This window comes from Capricornis sumatraensis, chromosome 3 (assembly GCF_032405125.1).
Source record: "Capricornis sumatraensis isolate serow.1 chromosome 3, serow.2, whole genome shotgun sequence".
Lineage (NCBI taxonomy): Eukaryota > Metazoa > Chordata > Mammalia > Artiodactyla > Bovidae > Capricornis > Capricornis sumatraensis.
Window position 1 is genome coordinate 23,888,608 of NC_091071.1, and position 21,270 is coordinate 23,909,877.

The following is a 21,270-nucleotide window of genomic DNA, read 5'->3' on the forward strand; positions in this document are numbered from 1 at the left end:
ATTGTTACCAATAGGGCATTATATATGTTTTTGTTAGTCTGTTTCCCTCAGTAGATAATGAGCATTCAGAGAATAGAGATGGCCCACCCATCTTTGCACCCCCAGCATCTGAAAACAATAACTACCTAAAAGCCAACAATGAAAACCATAAATGCAGTAAGAGTTGGGCACTGTGCCCAGAGATGTGTATAGTTTCTTTCATTTACCTTATCACAACCTGGCAAGATTGGCATTGCATTTCCATTTTAGAGATGGGAAAGTTCAACTCTGCAAGACTCGGTAATTTGCCTACAGTCTTGAAACCTATACCTGGAAGGCTGAGATCTGGACAGAGGTCTGAGCTTCTGGAAGAAGAAGTATTTTCTCCTCTGCTGTCACTGCTCATACTATAGGCGTGTAGAAAATGCCGCACAGATGTGTGGACAGGTGTGAAAATGTTTGGTGAAATAAAGCACCATCTAGGTATTGGAGAGTATTCTGTTATGAGTCATTGAGAAAAAGGGTCAAGTGTCATGAGTGTAGTGTGTAGTTTTAACCTCATTCTCCTTGTCCGAATATAAACTGTAAACCAGCAAGGACATACCTAGAGTCTTAACATTTCTCGGACCTGGAAGCAGACCCCAAAATTGATTATTTAATTTTTGTTTTGGAAAATAATGTCAGACAAGTGAATTGGGTCTAAAACATCTATTTTGCTACAGGTCCTGAGATGACAGGCATCCCTCGATAGGGAGGTAGGGGGAAATTGCTTGGTCCAGCATGGGAAATGGATGAGAAAGTGTTGGAAGAGAGGTACTTGCTCACACTATCACGGATAAAGTCCTTGAGGTTAAGACACACATGATACTATGAATACCCTTCCCACCTGACTGGTCAGTGATCCTTTTGGGGATTACATTGTGTGTATATGGGGGTGTACATAGAAGTTTCTCCCCATGCTAGTGTCTCACAATCCAAGCTTTATGTTCTTTAAACAGGCAGAAATGAACTAGTGAACTTCTAGTACCAGTTCTGGCCTGCTCCTCTAGTTGCTCCCTAGGAAGGGATGGTGAAGTGGACAGGAGCTGTGGTGGTGGCCTGCATGTTTCTGGAGAATGCCATCTATCCAGCTGCCCCTCGGGGGCTCCCTTAAACCAATTATCACAGGTACAGTGGTACCATGTCCTTAGACTCTTTCCTAAGTTTCCATCCGGTAGTTTTCAGCATATTGGTCTTTTGACAAATGGATGAGCTGCAAATGGTCTGTTCTGTCAATTTGTTTGGGATAAATTAGCTAAGAGCTCTGGAGCCTCCCAGTGGCTTTGAGCAATGCTGTGTACACATTGGTGCCTCTGCACATTCTCAGCATGATTCAGCTTATCTCCTGAGCTCAGTGGATAAGCACATCTTGTATCCAGAAGGGACATTTCACCTACCGTTTCTGACTGTCCATAGGCCTGGTAGAGCAGAACACCTGTGTGTCTTTTCCACTGTTCTTGCTCCTCGGGCAGCAGGGCTTCCCCACCAGTACAGCAGTGTTCGAGAGTGGGGAACCTAAGACTGAGGGGAAGGCAAAGTGTCAACAGAGGCTCAAATTAGGCTTGGGTGCTCTACTTTAGGCCCAGGATGTTAAGAGAGCACTGTCATCTGGATCATTCATCCTTCTACTTCTTCACTTTCTTACTTGCCTTCTGGGCATTTTACTAATGGTCAAATCCAAGTGGAAGGCACTCATTTCCTTTTGGTCCCTGTTAACTCCTCTAGAAGAAGGTAAGTGGTGATAGTCGTGAGTCTAATGGGTTAAATCACAGAGATCAGGATTGAATTTGGATGTTGATCTAATGGGGGTGGGGAGTGTGCTTAGGACTCATTCTAAGCATTCTCTGTAGCTAAAAGGGATATTTTATAAACCATAAGGATTGAGGAATAAGACCCCAAGGTTATGCTAGGATGATAATAAAACTATACTGCCTTCAGTGGACTTATGTGAATTGAAGAGTTTTTGTTTATTCTCTGGCTGAAGAACACGAATTGGGGGTTGGAAATGAATTTCCCAGGACATCAGGAAGATTGAGCTTTCTGTAAGAAAAGAAAAGGATCACAGGTAGCAGCCCTGAAGGAACTCTGGACTGAACAGAAATGTCTGCTGTGAACATTTGCAGTAGTTTGCCAGGTAAGTTGTGTGTGAAAATCCTCTCATCCATTTCTCCATGAAAATGTCCATAAATAACAGAAACTATCACAAAATGATGGATTCCCTGAAGGAAGTGGGTAAATGTGATTGAGGTCTTAGTACCAGTTGGCATGGTGCTGAACTGGGACAACTTCTAGGGATGAGGGAGGTGGCAGACTCCCTTATCACTCTCTCTTGGTACAAACATAGCCAGTAGTAATGGACAGGATGACTGGTTTCATTGAGAGCATGTTTCTCATTCTTACTGAGCTTTATCTGAAATACATAAATGGGCAGAGTGTCCAGTGGAGTCAATAGTTAAGCCCTGGTTGAATTTTAACTAGGTTTGGTCACTTTCTCAGGGTTGTCACAAGAAGAGACTATAATATAAGATTTGAAATAAAGTTGGAAACATATTTCAACCAGATTGAGGGTTTGTGAATAAAATCAAGCTGTATTTCAGTTAACTTAATAAACTGAACTCCTTAATATTTTAACTCTTATGTCTAAAACATATTAGCTCTGATTTTGAAGTAGCCATTTCACTTTTAGAGTTATGTAAGTTATATAAAAGTTATATAAGTGACCATAAGGTTCAAAGAACAGATTTCAAGTTAGTTAAAAAATAATCCACAAACATGTGGAAATGCAAAAACAAAACCAGAGAATACAAACACATTAGGTTGGCAAAATTTAAAACTTTGACAATAACTAATACTACCGAAGATATGAAACAATGGGACTTCTCCTACCCTCCCAGTGGGAGCATACATTGGTTCAATACTTTGGAAAACACAGTAGCAGCATGCGATGTCAGTGTGACCTAACAATTCCTTTCCCAGAGAAGTTCTACAGAAATATGTGTTTATGCATCACTATACATGTGCAAGAATTCGATGTAGCATTAATCAGTAGCCCCCAAAGGAAACATATCCAAATGTCCATTAATAGAATTCATTTAAAATGTGGTACTTTTATAAAATGTGATATTTTACAGTAATGAAAATTGACTCCACTATCAGGTAAAAATGCAGACATATCTTAGAAACATAACTGTGAAAAACTAGGCCAGATACTGTAGAATAATGTATAATTACATGAAGTTCAAAAGCAGGTAAAATAGAACAATTTTTCTGGGGATATTTCCTTAGGAGGTAAACCTAAGGGGAAAATAAGGAAATGAACACCATAAAAGCCAAGATTGTAGATTCCTTTAGGGGAGACAGAGAGGCATGAGAAGGCTTTGGGGTGCTGGCAATGTTCTCTTTTGGTGACTTCAGTGAGTAGTTTCATAGATGTTTTGTTTTCAACAACTCATTAATCTGTAAATGTGTATCTTATGTATTTTTCTGTATGTTTATTTCACAACAAAAATGCTTAAAAAAGAAAAAGAAACAAAATGATGAAGGTTCACTGAATGTTTCATTTGGTTCTCTGAGTCCTGTGTAAAGAACTAAGTAGATTGGCTGCTAATCATCACCACCAACACTTACCATACAAACACACACACACATACACACACACACACACACACACACAAAGAGTATCTGCAAAGAACCATAGTTAAAAACAGACTTCAGTGTATCAGATTACTTAAAATGGTACCCAAATATTCTTGTCACCAGCCACAGCCACTTCTACCTTACCTGGTGAATTTCTGCTGCAAAATCATTCGATATACAGAGGGTGCAGCAAGGCATTGGGTAATTGGATATTTGAAAAGTGTCTAGAAAGTGAGGAGAGAAGAAACTTTATTTTCACAATTAAGATTTAAAATACAAATCTGTTATTAGCATTTTAATTCTGATCTTTCCTCTAGGGGAGCCTATTTATTCATTTGTTAATTCTTTCAATATATAAATTGAGCATGAATTTCATACATAGCACGTATCAGGTACTACTGGGGGAACACAAGAAAGCCTAAGTTGAGGTGTTGGTGAGAGAATTGATGGAGGGAAAGTTCTGTTTTGTGAATTTGAATAGTAATTTTTAAATTTCATATCTTTCATTTTAGTCACGATCTCCCATCTTCAATAAGAGAGATTGAAACTATTAATAAGTAAATTCAAAAGCTTATTGTTAAACATTCATGAAAGTAACAAGTATAAAATATAGTAAACAAACTTTCAAATGCAGTTTGGAGTAAATTTGTACAATTAATACTTTGAAATAATTCAAGTCTAAAATACACTGAGACTTTAGGGACACCCCTTGTAGGGAAAGGAGAATTGGACCTGGTGGGGGAAGAGGAAAGGTCATAGATTTAGGTCGTTTGTGGAGATTTATGCCTCAGAGACTGGTAGAATGAAGGCAGAAAATAATGAGGGAGAGGCAGATATTGATATAGGATCAGGGAAGGAGAAGTGCAAGGTGCCATTTCAGGTGCTGAAGGGATGATCAGATAGACCTAACCAACCAGCAGAAAGATGTGGCAAAACTCCCTGGGAGAGAAAAGACGAGGTAATTTCAAGAGCCACCTGAGTAGATGCGCCTGCTGGAGAAACTGAAGTGAAGGAAATTACTTGGAAGGGAGGGAAAGCTGAGGGCAGAGTCTTGGAAGAGTGCAATGTTCAGGAGTAAGCTGGGTAAAGAGGCTGTGGCTGTCGCAAGTGGAGAATGTTCCATGGAACAACTTGACATTAAGGAAGGAAAGACAGGGTTGGTCCAAGGTGTACCAAGGTAAAGGGAAGATATTTTTAGGATGAGGCACTTTGAATATGTTTATTGACTGAGGGAGTAGCGTCAATGAAAAGCAAAAGATTGAAAATACAGGATAAAAGGTTCAGTGAGTTTAAGATTAATCGAGAGGGGCTCCAAATAGAGGGCAGGGAAAAGAACAAGACCGGCAGCAGGTGTCAAGTGGGAGCTGGACTTTGAGAGGTGAAGAGGCATGTCTGCCTCTGAGATATAAAGCACGGGAGTGAGTGGAGACCCAATTTTCAGGTGAAGAGAAATACAGCGAAGGTGTTCATGCAGGTGACCTTGATTACTGTCATAATGTACACTGAACAGCAACTGCTACCATTTATTGAGTATTTTCTATGTGCTACTTTCAGGGCTAAGCACACATAATCTCAATATTCCCAACAATTTTGGAGATAGCAACCACTAAAACTCCCATTTTACAGATAAGAAACTGAAGCTCAGAGTGCCACTAATAAAAGTCAAACATGGGATAAGTAACTGTATCTGCCACATTCCAAGACCTCTGTTTCTAAACACGTCATTAAATTGAGTATACACACACACACACACACACACACACACGCACACATGCACACACATATATTCACACTCCAGCTACCTGGCCCTGGTAGAGCCAGGGTCTATGAAACCTGAGCTTGCTTTCATTTCTCAGAAATTATATTCTGGTTCTCAAGTCTATAAAGTCTGATCCATAGGTCTAGGGAAAGGTTTGGAATGTGTGTTTTCTTCAAAGTTACATCTTGATGTAATTCTGATACAATGATTGATTTAGTGCTTCACACTTTAAGAAACCCAGAGCCAGGGCTGTGTTAAGAGACTTCTTTGCTAAATAAAATATTTCTCAATTGGGTCCAACTTTTGAGCTTGAAATGACTTTCTTCTGGGAGTTTGTTCATGTTGAAAGGTTAATTTTCTTACCTCTATAATGACCTTTGAGTCAAACTGAGGCAGATGATGAACAAAGACTGTAGACCCCGCTGTCCATGGTTCAAGCAGGGACCCCATGGTAGCCAGAATCCAGCCTGTGTCTGACAGGCACCAGAAGACATCAGAAGTCTTCAGCTGCAACAATTTCCTGCTATCTCCAAAATACAGTTGGCCTCAGATACTATTGTGACTACTATCCTCCCCTTCTTTCCACCCTCGTTTCTCAGGGTTTTGCTACTCAGTTTTTATCATTAGTACAGACATCAACTGTCTCCAAAAAGCCTCCTCTTCCCCTGGTTTGGTTGAAAAGTTAGAAAATATATAGAACATGGTTTGGTTTGAATATTGTTAGTTGGAGGAGGGGAAGAAGAGGGAGAAGAGTTTGGTTTAACATTGATTAAATAGTTATCCCAGCTTCAGCTCTGTGTTTGTTCCACAGTAGGAAAGTGGCTTAGTGTGGCTTAGTTTCAGATATTATTTTCCCTAAGAGCTCATGATTGGGCTCCATGCTCAGTTTGTCCACAGTTGAGGATGGAAAGGATCTGTCCCATAAGGTCACACTGCTGGAGCATTTTATCTTTCCCACCAAACCCTGGAGCCACTGACAGGGACACAGAGGCTTGTCATTTGTGGGGTTTTCAGAATGCTTTCTGTTTCCACTCACTCCTTTACATCTCCTCTGAAGGTGCTTAGGTAGGACCCAAAGGTTCCTCTTTTGACATTCAGAGATCTCTGTCAGCAAACACTCATACCTAGCCTATACTCACACCCTCAGGGGTCTGAACCAAAGACAGCAAAAAGAATCCACCTAGAGTTCCTTTCCCAGTACATACACATGCACACTCCACCCCACATCTGTGGCCCAGCTTATAAGTTGGTGCCCTCTTTCTTACCATGCAGGGAAATAGGATCGTAAAGAGAACCCATGGTTGTGCTTTGCCATCTTGGGGAAGCCCGTGGTCCCACTAGTGAAGAAGATGACCATTGGGTCCAGGGTCTTTGACTTAATACAGACGTGATCTGGGGAGGCTGATCTGCAAAGGAATTCAATACAAAAGGACAGAAGTCATGTTTCTTACTTTTTCATTCTCTGGGGAAGCAAAAGAAACAATATGAGGCTTTGAGTTAGAAAAATGGGGTTTGTAACTCCCAGTATTAGGCATCAAACAGTTTATGGGAGGCTCAGATAGGTGACCTGACATTTCTTCATTTAAAAAAATGGGGAAAATATGATGGATTATTTCTTAACTTAACAAACATTGAAATAGTATTGCCTGTGATTCTGGACAAGGCTCTATATGATTTACAGGTAAGAATTCATTCACTATTCAGAGCAACCCTAAGAGGTAAGTAATGCTTTGATGCACCTTTTGCAGATGAGGAAATGGAGGCTCAGAATGATTAGGTAACTTACCTAAAGACATATAGCCAGCAAGTTGCAGAGCCAGGGTTCACTCAGTCTGATCCATACACTGTGCTTTCAGTTGCATTGCTAACCTTGTTTTTTACACAGACTAGCTTTGTTGCTGTTTAGTCGCTAAGTCCCATGTGTGCTCAGTCGTGTCTAACTCTTTGTGACCCCATGGACTACAGTCCACCAGGCTTCTCTGTCCATGGGATTTCCCAGGCAAGAATATTGAAGTCAGTTGCCATTTCCTTCTCCAAGGGATCTTCCTGACCTAGGAATCTAACCCACGTCTCCTGCATCTCCTACTTGGCAGGTGATTTCTTTACCACTGAGCCACCTGAAAAGCCCCACAGACTACCTTTATAGGAATTTAACCTCATAAACTTGGTGTTGAGGGGTGGGGAAGAAAAAGCTAGGGAGAATGGAAGTGAGATATATATATATATATATATGACCTAGCATGAGTTTGAGGTGGTTGGGGTTAGGGCTAGGTTTAGGGTAGGCAGAATCTGTGCTGTGTGCTTAGTTGCCCAGTAATGTCCGACTCTTTACAATCTTATGGACTGTAGTCTGCCAGGCTCCTCTGTCCATGGGGATTCTCCAGGCAAGAATACTGGAGTGGGTTGCCATGTCCTCCTCCAGGGGATCTTTCTGACCCAGGAATCAAAGTGGGGTCTCCTGCATTGCAGGTGATTCTTTACCAGCTGAGCTACCAGGTTCCTTCACATCCCACGTATCACTGCTTTGATATGTGGGAGCTTCTCCTAGACTGAGAAGTCTCTTTCTTGAGCCTATTATGATAGTAAATGAAAGTTTCCTTGCAAGTATTCAATCAGAGAGACTGCAAGTAATCCCACTGCTGGCGGAAGCACTGGCTCTTGTGGAGAAATGATACCATACTGACTTTGGGCAATTTAGGGGAGTTCAAATGAATATTCTTTGTTTAAGCTATTTTCATCTAATTTTCTTTATAATCTAGCATAAGATGTGATTTCACTAGTATATTTGCCTTGTGTGGTTGAAGTAAAGAGCTTTAAAAACTGTAGAGTTACTTTAAGAAAATAAATCCAGCATGATTTGTGTGTGATATGAAAAATGCCTGAAGGCTTGCAGAATCAGTTTTGAGGGAGTCTTTGTTACCTCCAACACTTCCCTAACTTTTCCCTCAAGGTGTCCCTATTGGCACCTACCCTAAGAGATGGAAAGTGTTTGCTCCCAAAGCTGCCTGTCAACCACAGCCTCAACCACAGCCTCATTCTTCACTGTCTCAAGTTTCATCTTAACTTTTCGTTCAACTCCTGTAAATGTTAATTTTTATATAAAAATAATGTTTCAGATTCTCCACCTATAAAGGAAAATTAAACACAATAACCCTCTGACTCTATGTATCTCTTTTGCACAAAGGTATATATTATTAGTATATATATATTGGTGAGAGAGGCATAGAAACTCAATTTCCCTATGTTATAGATAAAAACACTTGCAGCTAAGAGAGGCAAATGAGCTAACTGAGGGCTGCTTAGCAAATCAGTGACATAGCTGGGGAGAGAAGCTCAGACCTGGTGAGTTTCCTCCCACTGGCTGATTCTCTACCAGCACTTGGGAGTGAGTGGCCTTCCGCCGTTCTTCAGAAAGTACATTTGTCAGAACAGAAACTTACTTAATCAGTGATCGGAAGTCCAGCCACCCTTCACGGCTGTGGTCAGACACCAGGAGCTTGGTTTTCAGAGAAGGACACTCAGGTGCCACAGACTCCACCTCTGGGGCAAGAGTATCTGTGGTCACGATGGCTTTGGCTCCAGACATTTGTAGTCGATAAAGAATGTCCTTGGCCTTCATCTGGGTGGTCCCTGGCATGAAGATGATCCCTAGGTATGAGAAGGAAACTGCTTGTTTTTGTTCCGCTTTCACAGCTTCACAACCATGGACTTCAGGCCTGGTTTATCTGCATAGAAATCCGCTAGCCTCTGTTATGCAAAGTGTGGTCTAGAGCATCAATACCACCTAGGACACAGAATCTGACACCCACCCCAAACTTACTGACTCGGAATCTGCATTTTAACAACATCTCCAAGTGGTTTCTATGCACATTAAAAATTTGAAAAGCCTATCCTAAACTTTTCTACTGTAGATGGATCTAGCCAGTAGAGTCCTTCTTTACACAACTATCCATGGGATCTAGGAAAGATACGAGTGGATGGTGTCCCTGGTGCTGCATCTCTGCCCCCATTTTTTTCTCCTTTCCTTTCCTTCTCTGTCCATCTCTTGTGTCATCTTGAATTTCTTCTGTTTCCTTCATTCCTCATACCCTAAGTTAACCGCACTGTCCTTTAAACTTTCCTACCTTCCTTCTCCCATCACCAACAATTAATTCAAGTTTTGTGTGCTTCTATTGGATTCTAATTTTTCCACCAGGGTCCCTTTTCTGAGTCTTCCTACTACTCACCTTCCATATTACTAGCCTGTTTATGTTCCACTGACTTTTTCTCCTTCACAATTCTTCTCTTTGCTAACACCTGTGCCCTCTCTCCAGGAAGACCCTTTTCTCGTCATCCTGACATTGGAGTGAGCACTGCTCACTCTTCATCTTTCTCTCACACAACTCTATTCTCTATTTCAAAAGGACAATTCTTCATCTAGGCTACTCCTGACTCTTCAGTATTTTCATCTACTATGCCTCTTAGAACTTTCATCCTTTACTTCTAATCTTCTTTAATTCTTTTTATCCCAGAGGTCTCAACTCATGTCTTGGATTTCTCGTGTGTGGGGAGAGAACAAATTAGCCAAGACGGTGTGTTCAGGCTCTCTCGCCCCATGTTTTGTAAATAATGACTGTGCAGCAGCTGAGATCATTTATAGCGTGGCGCATGTGCGTCACAAGGTACCCTCTTGGTCAGGGGTTCAGTGCTGTATGCAGATAGGAGTTCCACCTAAAAAGCAGTAGCATTACTGCTGGATCACAGCTGTGTCCAGCTGGGTCAGCCATGAGAGGAGAGAAAATACATGTCTGCTGCTACAGCTGCTGTGCCAGGCAGGAGAGAGATTGTGTTGTGTTAGGCTATGCTATGGCTGCTGCGTCAGCCAGGAAAGAATAAATGTGTCTGCAGTTCCTATGGCTCCTCGAGTCTCCTTCCAGCCTCAGCTCGTGCCTTGCCTACCCTAGGTTCATGGAACAGTGTGGACAGTGTGAACAGGATCAGATATAAATCGTGGAACATCTCTTAACGATACAGATGGCATGGCATCTCCAGACTTACTCAGCCATTGCTGTTAATTCTTGATTTTGATGGATTAAACAACTATTTGTGAGGAAATACGAGAGAGAATATATGAACAAGAGCATGACATACTGTATGAGCATGCATGACAGAACTGAAGTTGATTCAAAAAAGAATCCATGAGTCTCATACTAATTATATAGGTCAATGCATAGACAAGCATTAAAGGGAAAGGAAAATCTCTACAGAAGAGTGTTGGCTAATAAGTGTAAAGGGTATGATGTAAATAGAAATACCTAATATAAAACCACCATTAAAATATTTAATTCAGTCAAAACTCATCAATGAATTTTCAAAGCATAAACTGAAAGACAGTTGGGGAAAGGATAGTCCCATAATATTACATGACAGATTACTTACTAACTACAAAGGGAAAATGCACCTTTACAAAGGTGGATGCTACCTTTCTAAAGTAATAAAACAATGTCATTGATGTTAGGACAAACCAACTGTATCTATCCCCAATGTGGTGCACCAAGAAAGACACAAGTCCTTCTAGTATTTGTGCTAAGAATGTTCATCCTGAATATAATCATAAAGAAGGAAACAGAAATACAAAATCTGAGGGATATTCTGCAACAATCTGGCTTAGGCACTTCAAACTGTCATTGCATTGTCACATAGACAATATAGTATGTAGAGAAACATCCTATATTAAAGAAGGCTGCGGAGAAACAAAAACTAAATGCAACACATGACCCTCAATTGGATTTTATACAGTTGTCTAAAAAAAAAAAAAAACAGTTGGCTGTGCAGTGTGGCTCATGGGATCTTGGTTCCTTGAAGCCATGACCCCTGCATTGGAAACATGGGGTCTTAACCATTGGACTTCCAGGAGAAATCCTGGGTTTTTGATTGAAGCACAAAAATAATCCTATAAAGGACATTATTGGGATAACGGAGGAATTTTGACTCTGGATGTACATCAGGTAACTATATTGAATCAGAGTGAGACTTCTTGTGTGGTTATGTGAAAGAAATGTCTCGAATCTTAGCAGATACATATTTCAGTATTTATCTCGTGTTTGTGGGTGTCACAGTATCTGCAACTGATTCTTTAATGACTCCCTGGGAGAGAGGGGATCCAATAAGGCAAAGTGTTAATAACTGATGAATCTTATAAGGAGGTAAGAATGTCTGAGACTGTGTAAAAGAAAGTGTGTGTGTATGTGTGTGAGAGAGAGAGAGAGAGGAAGGGAGAATTATGACATTGTGCTTGATAAAGTGTGAGTATAAGGGAAACAGTGAATGAGAAGGATTAAACTAGTATTTAAAGGAATTTGACAGAAGGAAAGACTATTAAAAAGAAAAAAGTTAGGGGAAGAGGAAGCACCTAATATTTCAGGACCCATTAGCTTTAGGCCTATCCTAAGGTCTCTTTGGGTCACTAACCTGTTCGGATGCAGCCCACAGACACAAGCCACCACTCAGGCACTCGAGGCAAAATCAAGGCTAGACGGTCTCCCGTTTGAAGGCCGCAGGTCTGTGTGAAGACGTTGGCTGTGCGACAGGTTAAGTCTGTCATCTCTCTGAAGCTCCACTTCACTTCATCCCCTTGATCATTCACCCACCACAGGGCTGGATTTGGACTTCTCTTGCCCTCCTGGTTAAGATCATATACCACATGTTAGTTCCTGCTTCAAAGGAAAGGGACACTAATTTGGTCAATCCACTACCATAGTCATATTCCCGTGTGAGTGTAGCTCAAGGTCTGAGATCCCATGTTAAAACATTTATAGAGCCAGGAGAAGTTGGGGGGACGTGTGATCCAGCCAACTCCTGGTCTACTGTAACCTTCTCCTCTTAAATCACATAAACCCATGAATAACCTTCATGTCACCTATTGAAGACTTAAAATTTTTCTCCCATGTGTCTGCCTTTGTTCCACATGAACAGTAGGTTACTTTCTGTGCCTCAGTTTTCTCTTCTGTGGAAAGGGTAGAATGATACTACCCAGAATATAGTAAAGTTTAAATTAATTATTTTAAAAGGAAAAGTGCCTGGCTCATAGTATGTGCTCAATAAAATTTGTTGTTGTTGTTTAATCACTAAGTTATGTCCAACTCTTTGTGACCCCATGGACTGCAGGGTGTCAGGCCTCCCTGTCCTTCACTATCTCCTAGAGTTTGCTCAAGTTCATGTCCATTGAATTGATGAGGCCATCCAACTAACCCTTAACTTCATTAGCCCTAGATTTTCCCTATAAGAAATGCTAAGAGGAATTTGAGTTGAGATGGAAGAACTTTAGAGAGTAACTTAAGTACAAAAATATAAAATTGTTTAATAGAAATAGATATACAGACAAATATAAAAGAAGTATTGTTATAATTTTGATTCATAGCATCACTTTTTATTTTTTACCATATATAAAACACAAAAGCATAAACAATAATTATAAATTATGTTAATGGGTACACAATATGTAAAGATGTCTTTTGTGAAATCAGTAACATAATATGGGAAAGTGCAAGGAAACTGGAAAAGAGTAGGGTTTTGGATGTGAATGAAGTTAAGTTGCTATTAGTTTAAAATAAATTGTTATAATTTAGAATGTTATATACAATCTCTATGGTAACCAGAAATAAATTATCTACAGAATATATACAAAAGGAAATGAAAATCAAAACATATCACTACAAAAAATCAACTAATTCATCTTTATCTATAATTATTTTAAATGTAATGAATGAAGTGCCCTAGTCAAAAGATCTAGGTTGGTAAACTGGATAAAAAACCAGAATTCAACTGAATACTGTTGACAAAATTGTTATTTCTATGTAATGGCATATGATAAAACCAATCAAATTGCTTTCAGAATGTTTCTGCAGTAAAAATCATACAATACAATATCAATTTAGAGAAGTAAAATCATATTTACATTGAGTCTAAAGTTCTATAATAGTATCCATCCATCCATTCATTCATTTACTATATATCTGCTAAGTTCTTATTGTTTCTTGGGCACTATTCTTAAACCAACATGATACAATGGTGTACAAGACATCCATCTGCACATGTAAATGAATGGATTTAAGTGTTTATGGATAATTTTCATTTTCTTGTTTAAGTAAAATCTTAAATTTAACCTAAGTAAAATGATTTTTTAAGTTTTTTAAAATTCCTCAAAGAAAACATGTTCAGAGTAGAAGTTCAGGCAACACATAATTTTACTAACAGAAAAATTTCTTCAAATTCCTCATCACAATTTCAGTTCCTGAATGTCAACACTGAAAACTGCTTGATGTATAATCTTCCAGCAATTCTTCCCACATAAGTGCAAACCTGATCATATCAGCTTTGGCTCATATACTTGGAACAATAGAGTGTGGCTCATTTGATATAAGATTTATATACATACATGCATACACACATACCTATACAAATTTATATGTGTATATATATATATATATATATATGCACACACCCCATGTGTTTTTCAGATTCATCTATATTGCTTTGTGTATTTCTTCTTCGTTAATTTTTATTGCTGAGTTAGTAGGTTTCTTAAAAATCGATTTCTCAATTTCCCTTGGCTTCAAATCTTACTGCATAAAGCTTTAAATCTCATATAAAGTTTAAAGGCTGTGTTTTATCTTCTTGATAACATGCTAATCTTAATATCATATTATCACATTAATTCTGAGCGCAAAACCCCACAACTGCTTAATCAAGATCTTCAAGTTGCTAGAATTTAGTCTGAATTTCTGTCTGAACTAAAGCAACTATTGTTTTCACTTTGATACCCCAGAATTTCTATTATTTTATAAAATCTTACAGAAATGTTACATACTCTGTTCCCATTACACAGAGAATGCACAACTAGTCATTTATATTTGCTGCTGCTGCTGCTAAGTCACTTCAGTCGTGCCCGACTCTGTGTGACCCCATAGATGGCAGCCTACCAGGCTCCTCCGTCCCTGGGGTTCTCCAGGCAAGAACACTGGAGTGGGTTGCCATTTCCTTCTCCAATACATGAAAGTGACAAGTGAAAGTGAAGTCGCTCAGTCGTGTCCAACTCTTCGCGACCCCATGGACTGCAGCCCACCAGGCTTTCCGTGGGATTTTCCGGGCAAGAGTACTGGAGTGGGGTGCCATTGCCTTCTCCAAGTGATCGCAAATCAGTGGCTACCTGGGGCTCCAGGTAGAGGCAGGTGGGTATTGATTAGAAAAGGACAAAAGGAAATGGTGGTGATAGAAATGTTCTAAAACTTATTAAAATCTCATTTAAAATGTTTGAATTATATTATAGGCAAATAATAGATTAAAAGAGTTGATTTAAATAAATAAAAACTTACTCCTTGTTAATCTCTAACTAGAATGTAATTTGAATAAGAAAATTGGAAAAGTAGACCAATTACTCATGTGATTGATGAATGATATGATTCTTTCTGAATGTTAAAACACATGAGTTTACTGACTATAAAAAGGCTTGCCTCAGTTTTAATTAGAATAAAATAAAAGTAGAATTTCTATAAATTAATGATAGACTGTGATAGATTTCATAGAATTTGAATCCTAATTCATATAGATAATACATTTCCCCAACAATGATATAGTTTACATTTTCTTCCATTGCCTTTGGAATGTTGACTAACAACCAGAAATTTCAAAAGTTTGAGTATGTGGTTTGACCACAATGGAATTAAGCTAAAAATCATTACCAAGAGGAGTAGCTCATCTCAACTATCAGGAAACTAGCCACTAAAAAGGCAAATAAAAATAGTCTGACCTAATGGTAATGAAATATGCCATATCAAAATTTGTATAATGTACCCCAAAAGAGTGTGATTAGTGGGAAATTTATATTTTTAATGTATATATTAGAAAAGAGGAAAGCTGAAAGGTAAGGACATAATCTTCCAATTCAATAAGCTAAAAAATTTAAAAAAGGAATAGAAAATTAAATCAAGGGAATGTACATGAAAGGAAATAGTAAAGACAAGTGTAAGTATCAATGGAAAGGAAATACACAATACAGAATACCAGTAAAACAAAACCTGGCTTTGAAAAGATTAATAAAATTGGTAGATTCTTAGGAAGACTTGTCAAGGAAAAAAAAAACATAAAAATATTTAAAATAACTAGGAATAAAAAGTGTACATTATTATAATACTTATAAGACATTAATATTAATATTTATAACCTCACATCTATTTTAAAAGTTAAATACATTACCAAAAGCTTTCTTACAATGAAAATTCCAGAGTTTGTATCAAAATATTTTGCTATGCATATTAGTGTGTTAAGATTTTGACTTGAAAAACTGCTGCTTTTTGTTTTTTTAAAGAAGACAGTGATTATTATATTTCAATCTTATCTCAATAAAACAACAAAAAATAGTGATAAGTTAAATTCTTTATCAAAGCACTTAGAAGAGCATCTGGTATAAAGCAAATGTATTGAATGAATAAATTAAATAAAGTTCTGGAATATAAATAAAGAATAAAGAGGAATTCCAGGGTTAAATTAAATCTAAAGATGACCACAGTCAACAGTAGGCCAACACCAACTCCAGGTACTCCCTGTTGGGCACTTGAAGCTATCCCAGGATCCAAGTTGACCCACCAGTGTGCCAAGATCAGCCCTGGAACATATTAGGTCACATGGCTAACAACACCAGGAACCAGCTTTGCCCACCAGCTGGCAATGTCAGCCACATGTTACAGGCAATGTCAGCCAACAGGTAATGTCACATGTTACAGGCAATGTTACATGTTACAGGCAATGTCAGCCAACAAGTCTAGGGGCCAACCTTGCCTACCAGCATACCTACAGTAGTTTGCCATGTCTTAACAGAAGAGCCCACATGGCCCACAGAGGGGGAAACCACACAACATATAACTCTAGTGACCAGAGGGGAGTGTGCTGCTGAGGCCATAGGAAGTTTCTTACATTAGGTCACCAAGAGCAGAAACCATTTGTAAAGCTAGGCAGAAGGTTAAAATTCCATCACCTCCACTAGCTGTGTTCAAAGTAATGCTTCCTAAAGCATAGTTGACTTTACACTCCAGGATATCTGGCTCTAGTTGAGTGACCACAACCATCATGGTTATCCAGGTCATTAAGATCTTTTTTGTATAGTTCTTCTGTGTATTTTTGCCACCTCTTCTTAATCTTTTATGCTTCTGTTAGGTCCATACTGTTTCTCTCCTTTATCATGTCTATCCTTGCATGAAATGTTTCCTTCATATCTCCAATTTTCTTGAAGAAATAGATCTCTAGTCTTTCCCATTCTATTATTTTCCTTTAATTATTGGCATTGTTCATCCAAGAAGACCTTCTTATCTCTCCATGTTATTCTCTGGAACTCTACTTTCAGTTGGGTATATCTTTCCCTTTCTGCTTTGCCTGTCACTTCTCTTCTCAGCTACTTGTAAGGCTTCCTTGGACTACCACTTTGCTTTCTTGCATTTCTTTTTCTTTGGGATGGTTTTGTGACGGCCTCTATACAATGTTGCAAACCTCCATCCATAGCTCTTCAAGCCCTCTGTCTACCATATCTAATTCCTTGATTCTATTCATCACCACCACTGTGTAATCCTAAGGGATTTGACTTAGGTCATACCTAAATGGCCTAATGGTTTTCAATACTTTCTTCAATTTAAGCCTGAATTTTGAAATAAAGAGCCATGGTCTGTGCCACAGTCAGCTCCAGGTCTTGTTTTTACTGACTGTATAGAGTTTCTCCATCTTTGGATGCAAAGAATATAATCATTCTGATTTTGGTATTGGCCATCTGGTGATGTCCACGTGTAGAATAGTCTTTTGGGTTGTTTTGAAAACAGTGCTTGCTCGATTGTAGCATGTTTTCCTAACAAAATTCTGTTTAACTTTGTCTAGCTTCATTTTGTACTACAAGGCCAAACTTGCCTGTTATTCTGGGATACACACACACACACACACACACTCACACATGGAATACTTGCAGAGTTCCAAAGAATAGCAAGAAGAGATAAGAAAGCCTTCTTCAGTGATCAATGCAAAGAAATCAAGGAAAGCAACAGAATGGGAAAGACTAGAGATCTCTTCAAGAAAATTAGGGATACCAAGGGAACATTTCATGCAAAGATGGGCTCGATAAAGGACAGAAATGGTATGGACCTAACAGAGGCAGAAAATATTAAGAAGAGGTGGCAAGAATACAGGGAAGAACTGCACAAAAAAGATCTTCACAACCAAGATAATCATGATGATGTGATCACTCATCTAGAGCCAGACATCCTGGAATGTGAAGTCAAGTGGGCCTTAGAAAGCATCACTACAAACAAAGCTAGTGGAGGTGATGGAATTCCAGTGGAGCTATTTCAAATCCTGAAAGATGATGCTGTGAAAGTGCTGCACTCAATATGCCAGCAAGTTTGGAAAACTCAGCAGTGGCCACAGGGCTGGAAAAGGTCAATTTTCATTCCAATCCCAAAGAAAGGCAATGCCAAAGAATGCTCAAACTACCGCACAATTGCACTCATCTCACATGCTAGTGAAGTAATGCTCAAAATTCTCCAAGCCAGGCTCCAGCAATACGTGAACCGTGAACTTCCTGATGTTCAAGCTAGTTTTAGAAAAGGCAGAGGAACCAGAGATCAAATTGCCAACATCCGTTGGATCGTGGAAAAAGCAAGAGAATTCCAGAGAAACATCTATTTCTGCTTTATTGACTATGCCAAAGCCTTTGACTGTGTGGATCACAAGAAACTGTGGAAAATTCTGAAAGAGATGGGAATACCAGACCACCTGACCTGCCTCTTGAGAAATCTGTATGCAGGTCAGGAAGCAACAGTTAGAACTGGACATGGAACAACAGACTTGTTCCAAATAGGAAAAGGAGTATGTCAAGGCTGTATATTGTCACCCTGCTTATTTAACTTCTATGCAGAGTACATCATGAGAAATGCTGGACTGGAAGAAACACAAGCTGGAATCAAGATTGGCGGGAGAAATATCAATAACCTCAGATATGCAGATGACACCACCCTTATGGCAGAAAGTGAAGAGGAGCTAAAAAGCCTCTTGATGAAAGTGAAAGAGGAGAGTGAAAAAGTTGGCTTAAAGCTCAACATTCAGAAAATGAAGATCATGGCATCCGGTCCCATCACTTCATGGGAAATAGATGGGGAAACAGTGGAAACAGTGTCAGACTTTATTTTTTGGGGCTCCAAAATCACTGCAGATGGTGACTGCAGCCATGAAATTAAAAGACACTTACTCCTTGGAAGAGAATTTATGACCAAACTAGATAGCATATTCAAAAGCAGGGACATTACTTTGCTGACTAAGGTCCGTCTAGTCAAGGCTATGGTTTTTCCTGTGGTCATGTATGGATGTTGGAGTTGGACTGTGAAGAAGGCTGAGCGCAGGATAATTGATGCTTTTGAACTGTGGTGTTGGAGAAGACTCTTGAGGGTCCCTTGGACTGCAAGGAGATCCAACCAGTCCATTCTGAAGGAGATCAACCCTGGGATTTCTCTGGAGGGAATGATGCTAAAGCTGAAACTCCAGTACTTTGGCCACCTCATGCGAAGTGTTGACTCATTGGAAAAGACTCCGATGCTGGGAGGGATTGGGGGCAGGAGGAGAAGGGGACGACAGAGGATGAGATGGCTGGATGGCATCACTGACTCGATGGACATGAGTCTGAGTGAACTCCGGGGGTTGGTGATGGACAGGGAGGCCTGGCGTGCTGCGATTCATGGGGTCGCAAAGAGTTGGAGACGACTGAGCAGCTGAACTGAACTGATAAAAATAATAAAATCTTGACATTTTGACAAATAGATGTCTAGGGTATCTTACCATAGTCAAAGAATGTAAATACCATATGGTTTCTCTTACTTGTGAAATCTTAAATAAAAAACAACAACAAGTAAATGGCAAAAAAATAACAAACATAAAAAAACTCACTGATGAAGAAAACAGATAGTTGCCAGTAGGGGTGGGGACGAATGAAATACTTGAAGGGGATTAAGAGGCACAAACTTCTAACTATAAGATAAATGAGTCACAGGGATGAAATGTGCCGCATAGAGAATATAGTCTATAACATTGTAATAGCTATGTATTGTGACAGGTTGTAACTAGTCTTATCATGGAGATCATTTTGTAATGTATGAAAATGTTAAATCACCTATGTTGTACAGCTGAAACTAATATAGTATTGTAAGTCATCTATACTTCAACATAATATCTAAATATAAGATTAGACTTATTTCTTTATATAAAACATAATTTATTTTTTAAAATTTCACAGATATTAAATTTTCTGTAGGTAGATTATGGCAAACTTTATTTTAAATATTGTTACATATCAGATTGATTGTAATTTAATACACAAAGAAGGTGGCTTAAGTATAATTTAAAATCATAAGTGCCATGTTATACTTTTGTAAATTGTTGTTGACAATAAGTATGCAATGAGTATGGTCCTTACAGACTCATCAAATGATCAATATATGATGTGATATGTCACACTGGAGACACAGTCATGGAGTATCAATTTTACATGCATTAACAAATTGATTGATATACAGACTTTAAACAAATTTATAAAAGAAGATTAAAGTTTTGGAAGTTAAACTTTTTGTATTATTTAATTTGGAAATAATATGTATTACACCAGTAATATTTGGATAAACTGAGACAATCATGTTTTTATCCCAGAAGTTGTAAACTCAGAGCCTATAGAAACTAAACAAATTATAAATGAGATAAGTCTGCCAGATTCCTCTGGGGCAAACTGGAGAGCCATGTGTCTCCCAAGAAGGCAGTAACCATTAGTTCTATGATTGCTGCCATATAGGAATGAAGGCTTTGTATTGTTAAAAAACAACAACAACAACAACAACAACAACAACAAACCCAGAACTTCAATTAAATAGAGTTAAGAAACCAGCTCTTTTGGGCTTCCAAGGTGGCACTAGTGGTAAAGAACCCACCTGCCAATGTAGGAGACGTGAGATGCAGGTTCCATCCCTGGGTCAAGAAGATACCCCGGCAGGAGGGCATGGCAACCTACTCCAGTATTCTTGCCCAGAGAATCTCTGGACAGAGGAGCCTGGTGAGCTACAGTCCACAGGGTTACAAAGAATCGGACATGACTGAAGTGATTTAGCATACACACAGGTAGGAGACGAGACAGGGGAGCTCTCACATGCTGCAATGATAAGAGAGTCCAAAAGGGAAAAGACAGACTCTTCTTTCTTCACAAGGACTCAGCTGAAGCCATGGACTCTTTCTTGCTATAACCCTATAAATCCTTTTCCTCTCTTAAAAAGAATTATCTTCCCTTGCTGTATGGGGGCTTGCACACAGAATTAAAGTCAAGAGCCAGAAAACATAGACTTATTGGCTCAAAAAAAAAAAGAAAAAAAAGAAACAAACAAAAAAAACACCCAAAAAACCAACTAGGCAAACATGACCATGGTATATTAAGAAATTTAGAAATTTCTTCAACTCTTAATTTATTTGGGGAGATATTATAGGACAAAGAGCCAGACATTATGTGGCAATAACATTCAGCTGTTGCTTTCTTAAGCTTTGTGGTTAATAGATATTTGAGTATATTTCTTGAGCAATGTGCTTAGTCACTCAGTCATGTCTTTGCATCAGGAGTTAGTAGGAAGAATTTGCTCCTGTCATGATTTTGCCCAAACAAACACAAGTCAGTGTTGTAGATGTTGTATTCATCTCTCCTGAGACATGATGTGGAGAGTCATACTATCATAACAGGAATGATGGAGAGGTGTATGCTGTTTACTTTTCTATCTGAATACATGATTTTGGACATAAATGTGATCTCTCATGAATAG

General features: G+C 38.9%; 1 protein-coding gene across 3 annotated transcripts in view; it reads right to left on the reverse strand.

Annotated features, from left to right (window-relative positions):
* Nucleotides 1-21,270, reverse strand: part of ACSM1 (acyl-CoA synthetase medium chain family member 1) — a 57,648-nt gene that overhangs the window by 9,645 nt on the left and 26,733 nt on the right. For all 3 annotated transcript variants that reach the window (XM_068968340.1, XM_068968339.1, XM_068968341.1), the window contains exons 3-8: nt 11,864-12,074; nt 8,854-9,061; nt 6,679-6,819; nt 5,777-5,936; nt 3,799-3,878; nt 1,416-1,539 (exon numbers count right to left, since the gene is read on the reverse strand). In XM_068968340.1, coding sequence (XP_068824441.1) covers nt 1,416-1,539; nt 3,799-3,878; nt 5,777-5,936; nt 6,679-6,819; nt 8,854-9,061; nt 11,864-12,074 — 924 coding nt within the window. The remainder of the gene's footprint in view (nt 1-1,415; nt 1,540-3,798; nt 3,879-5,776; nt 5,937-6,678; nt 6,820-8,853; nt 9,062-11,863; nt 12,075-21,270) is intronic.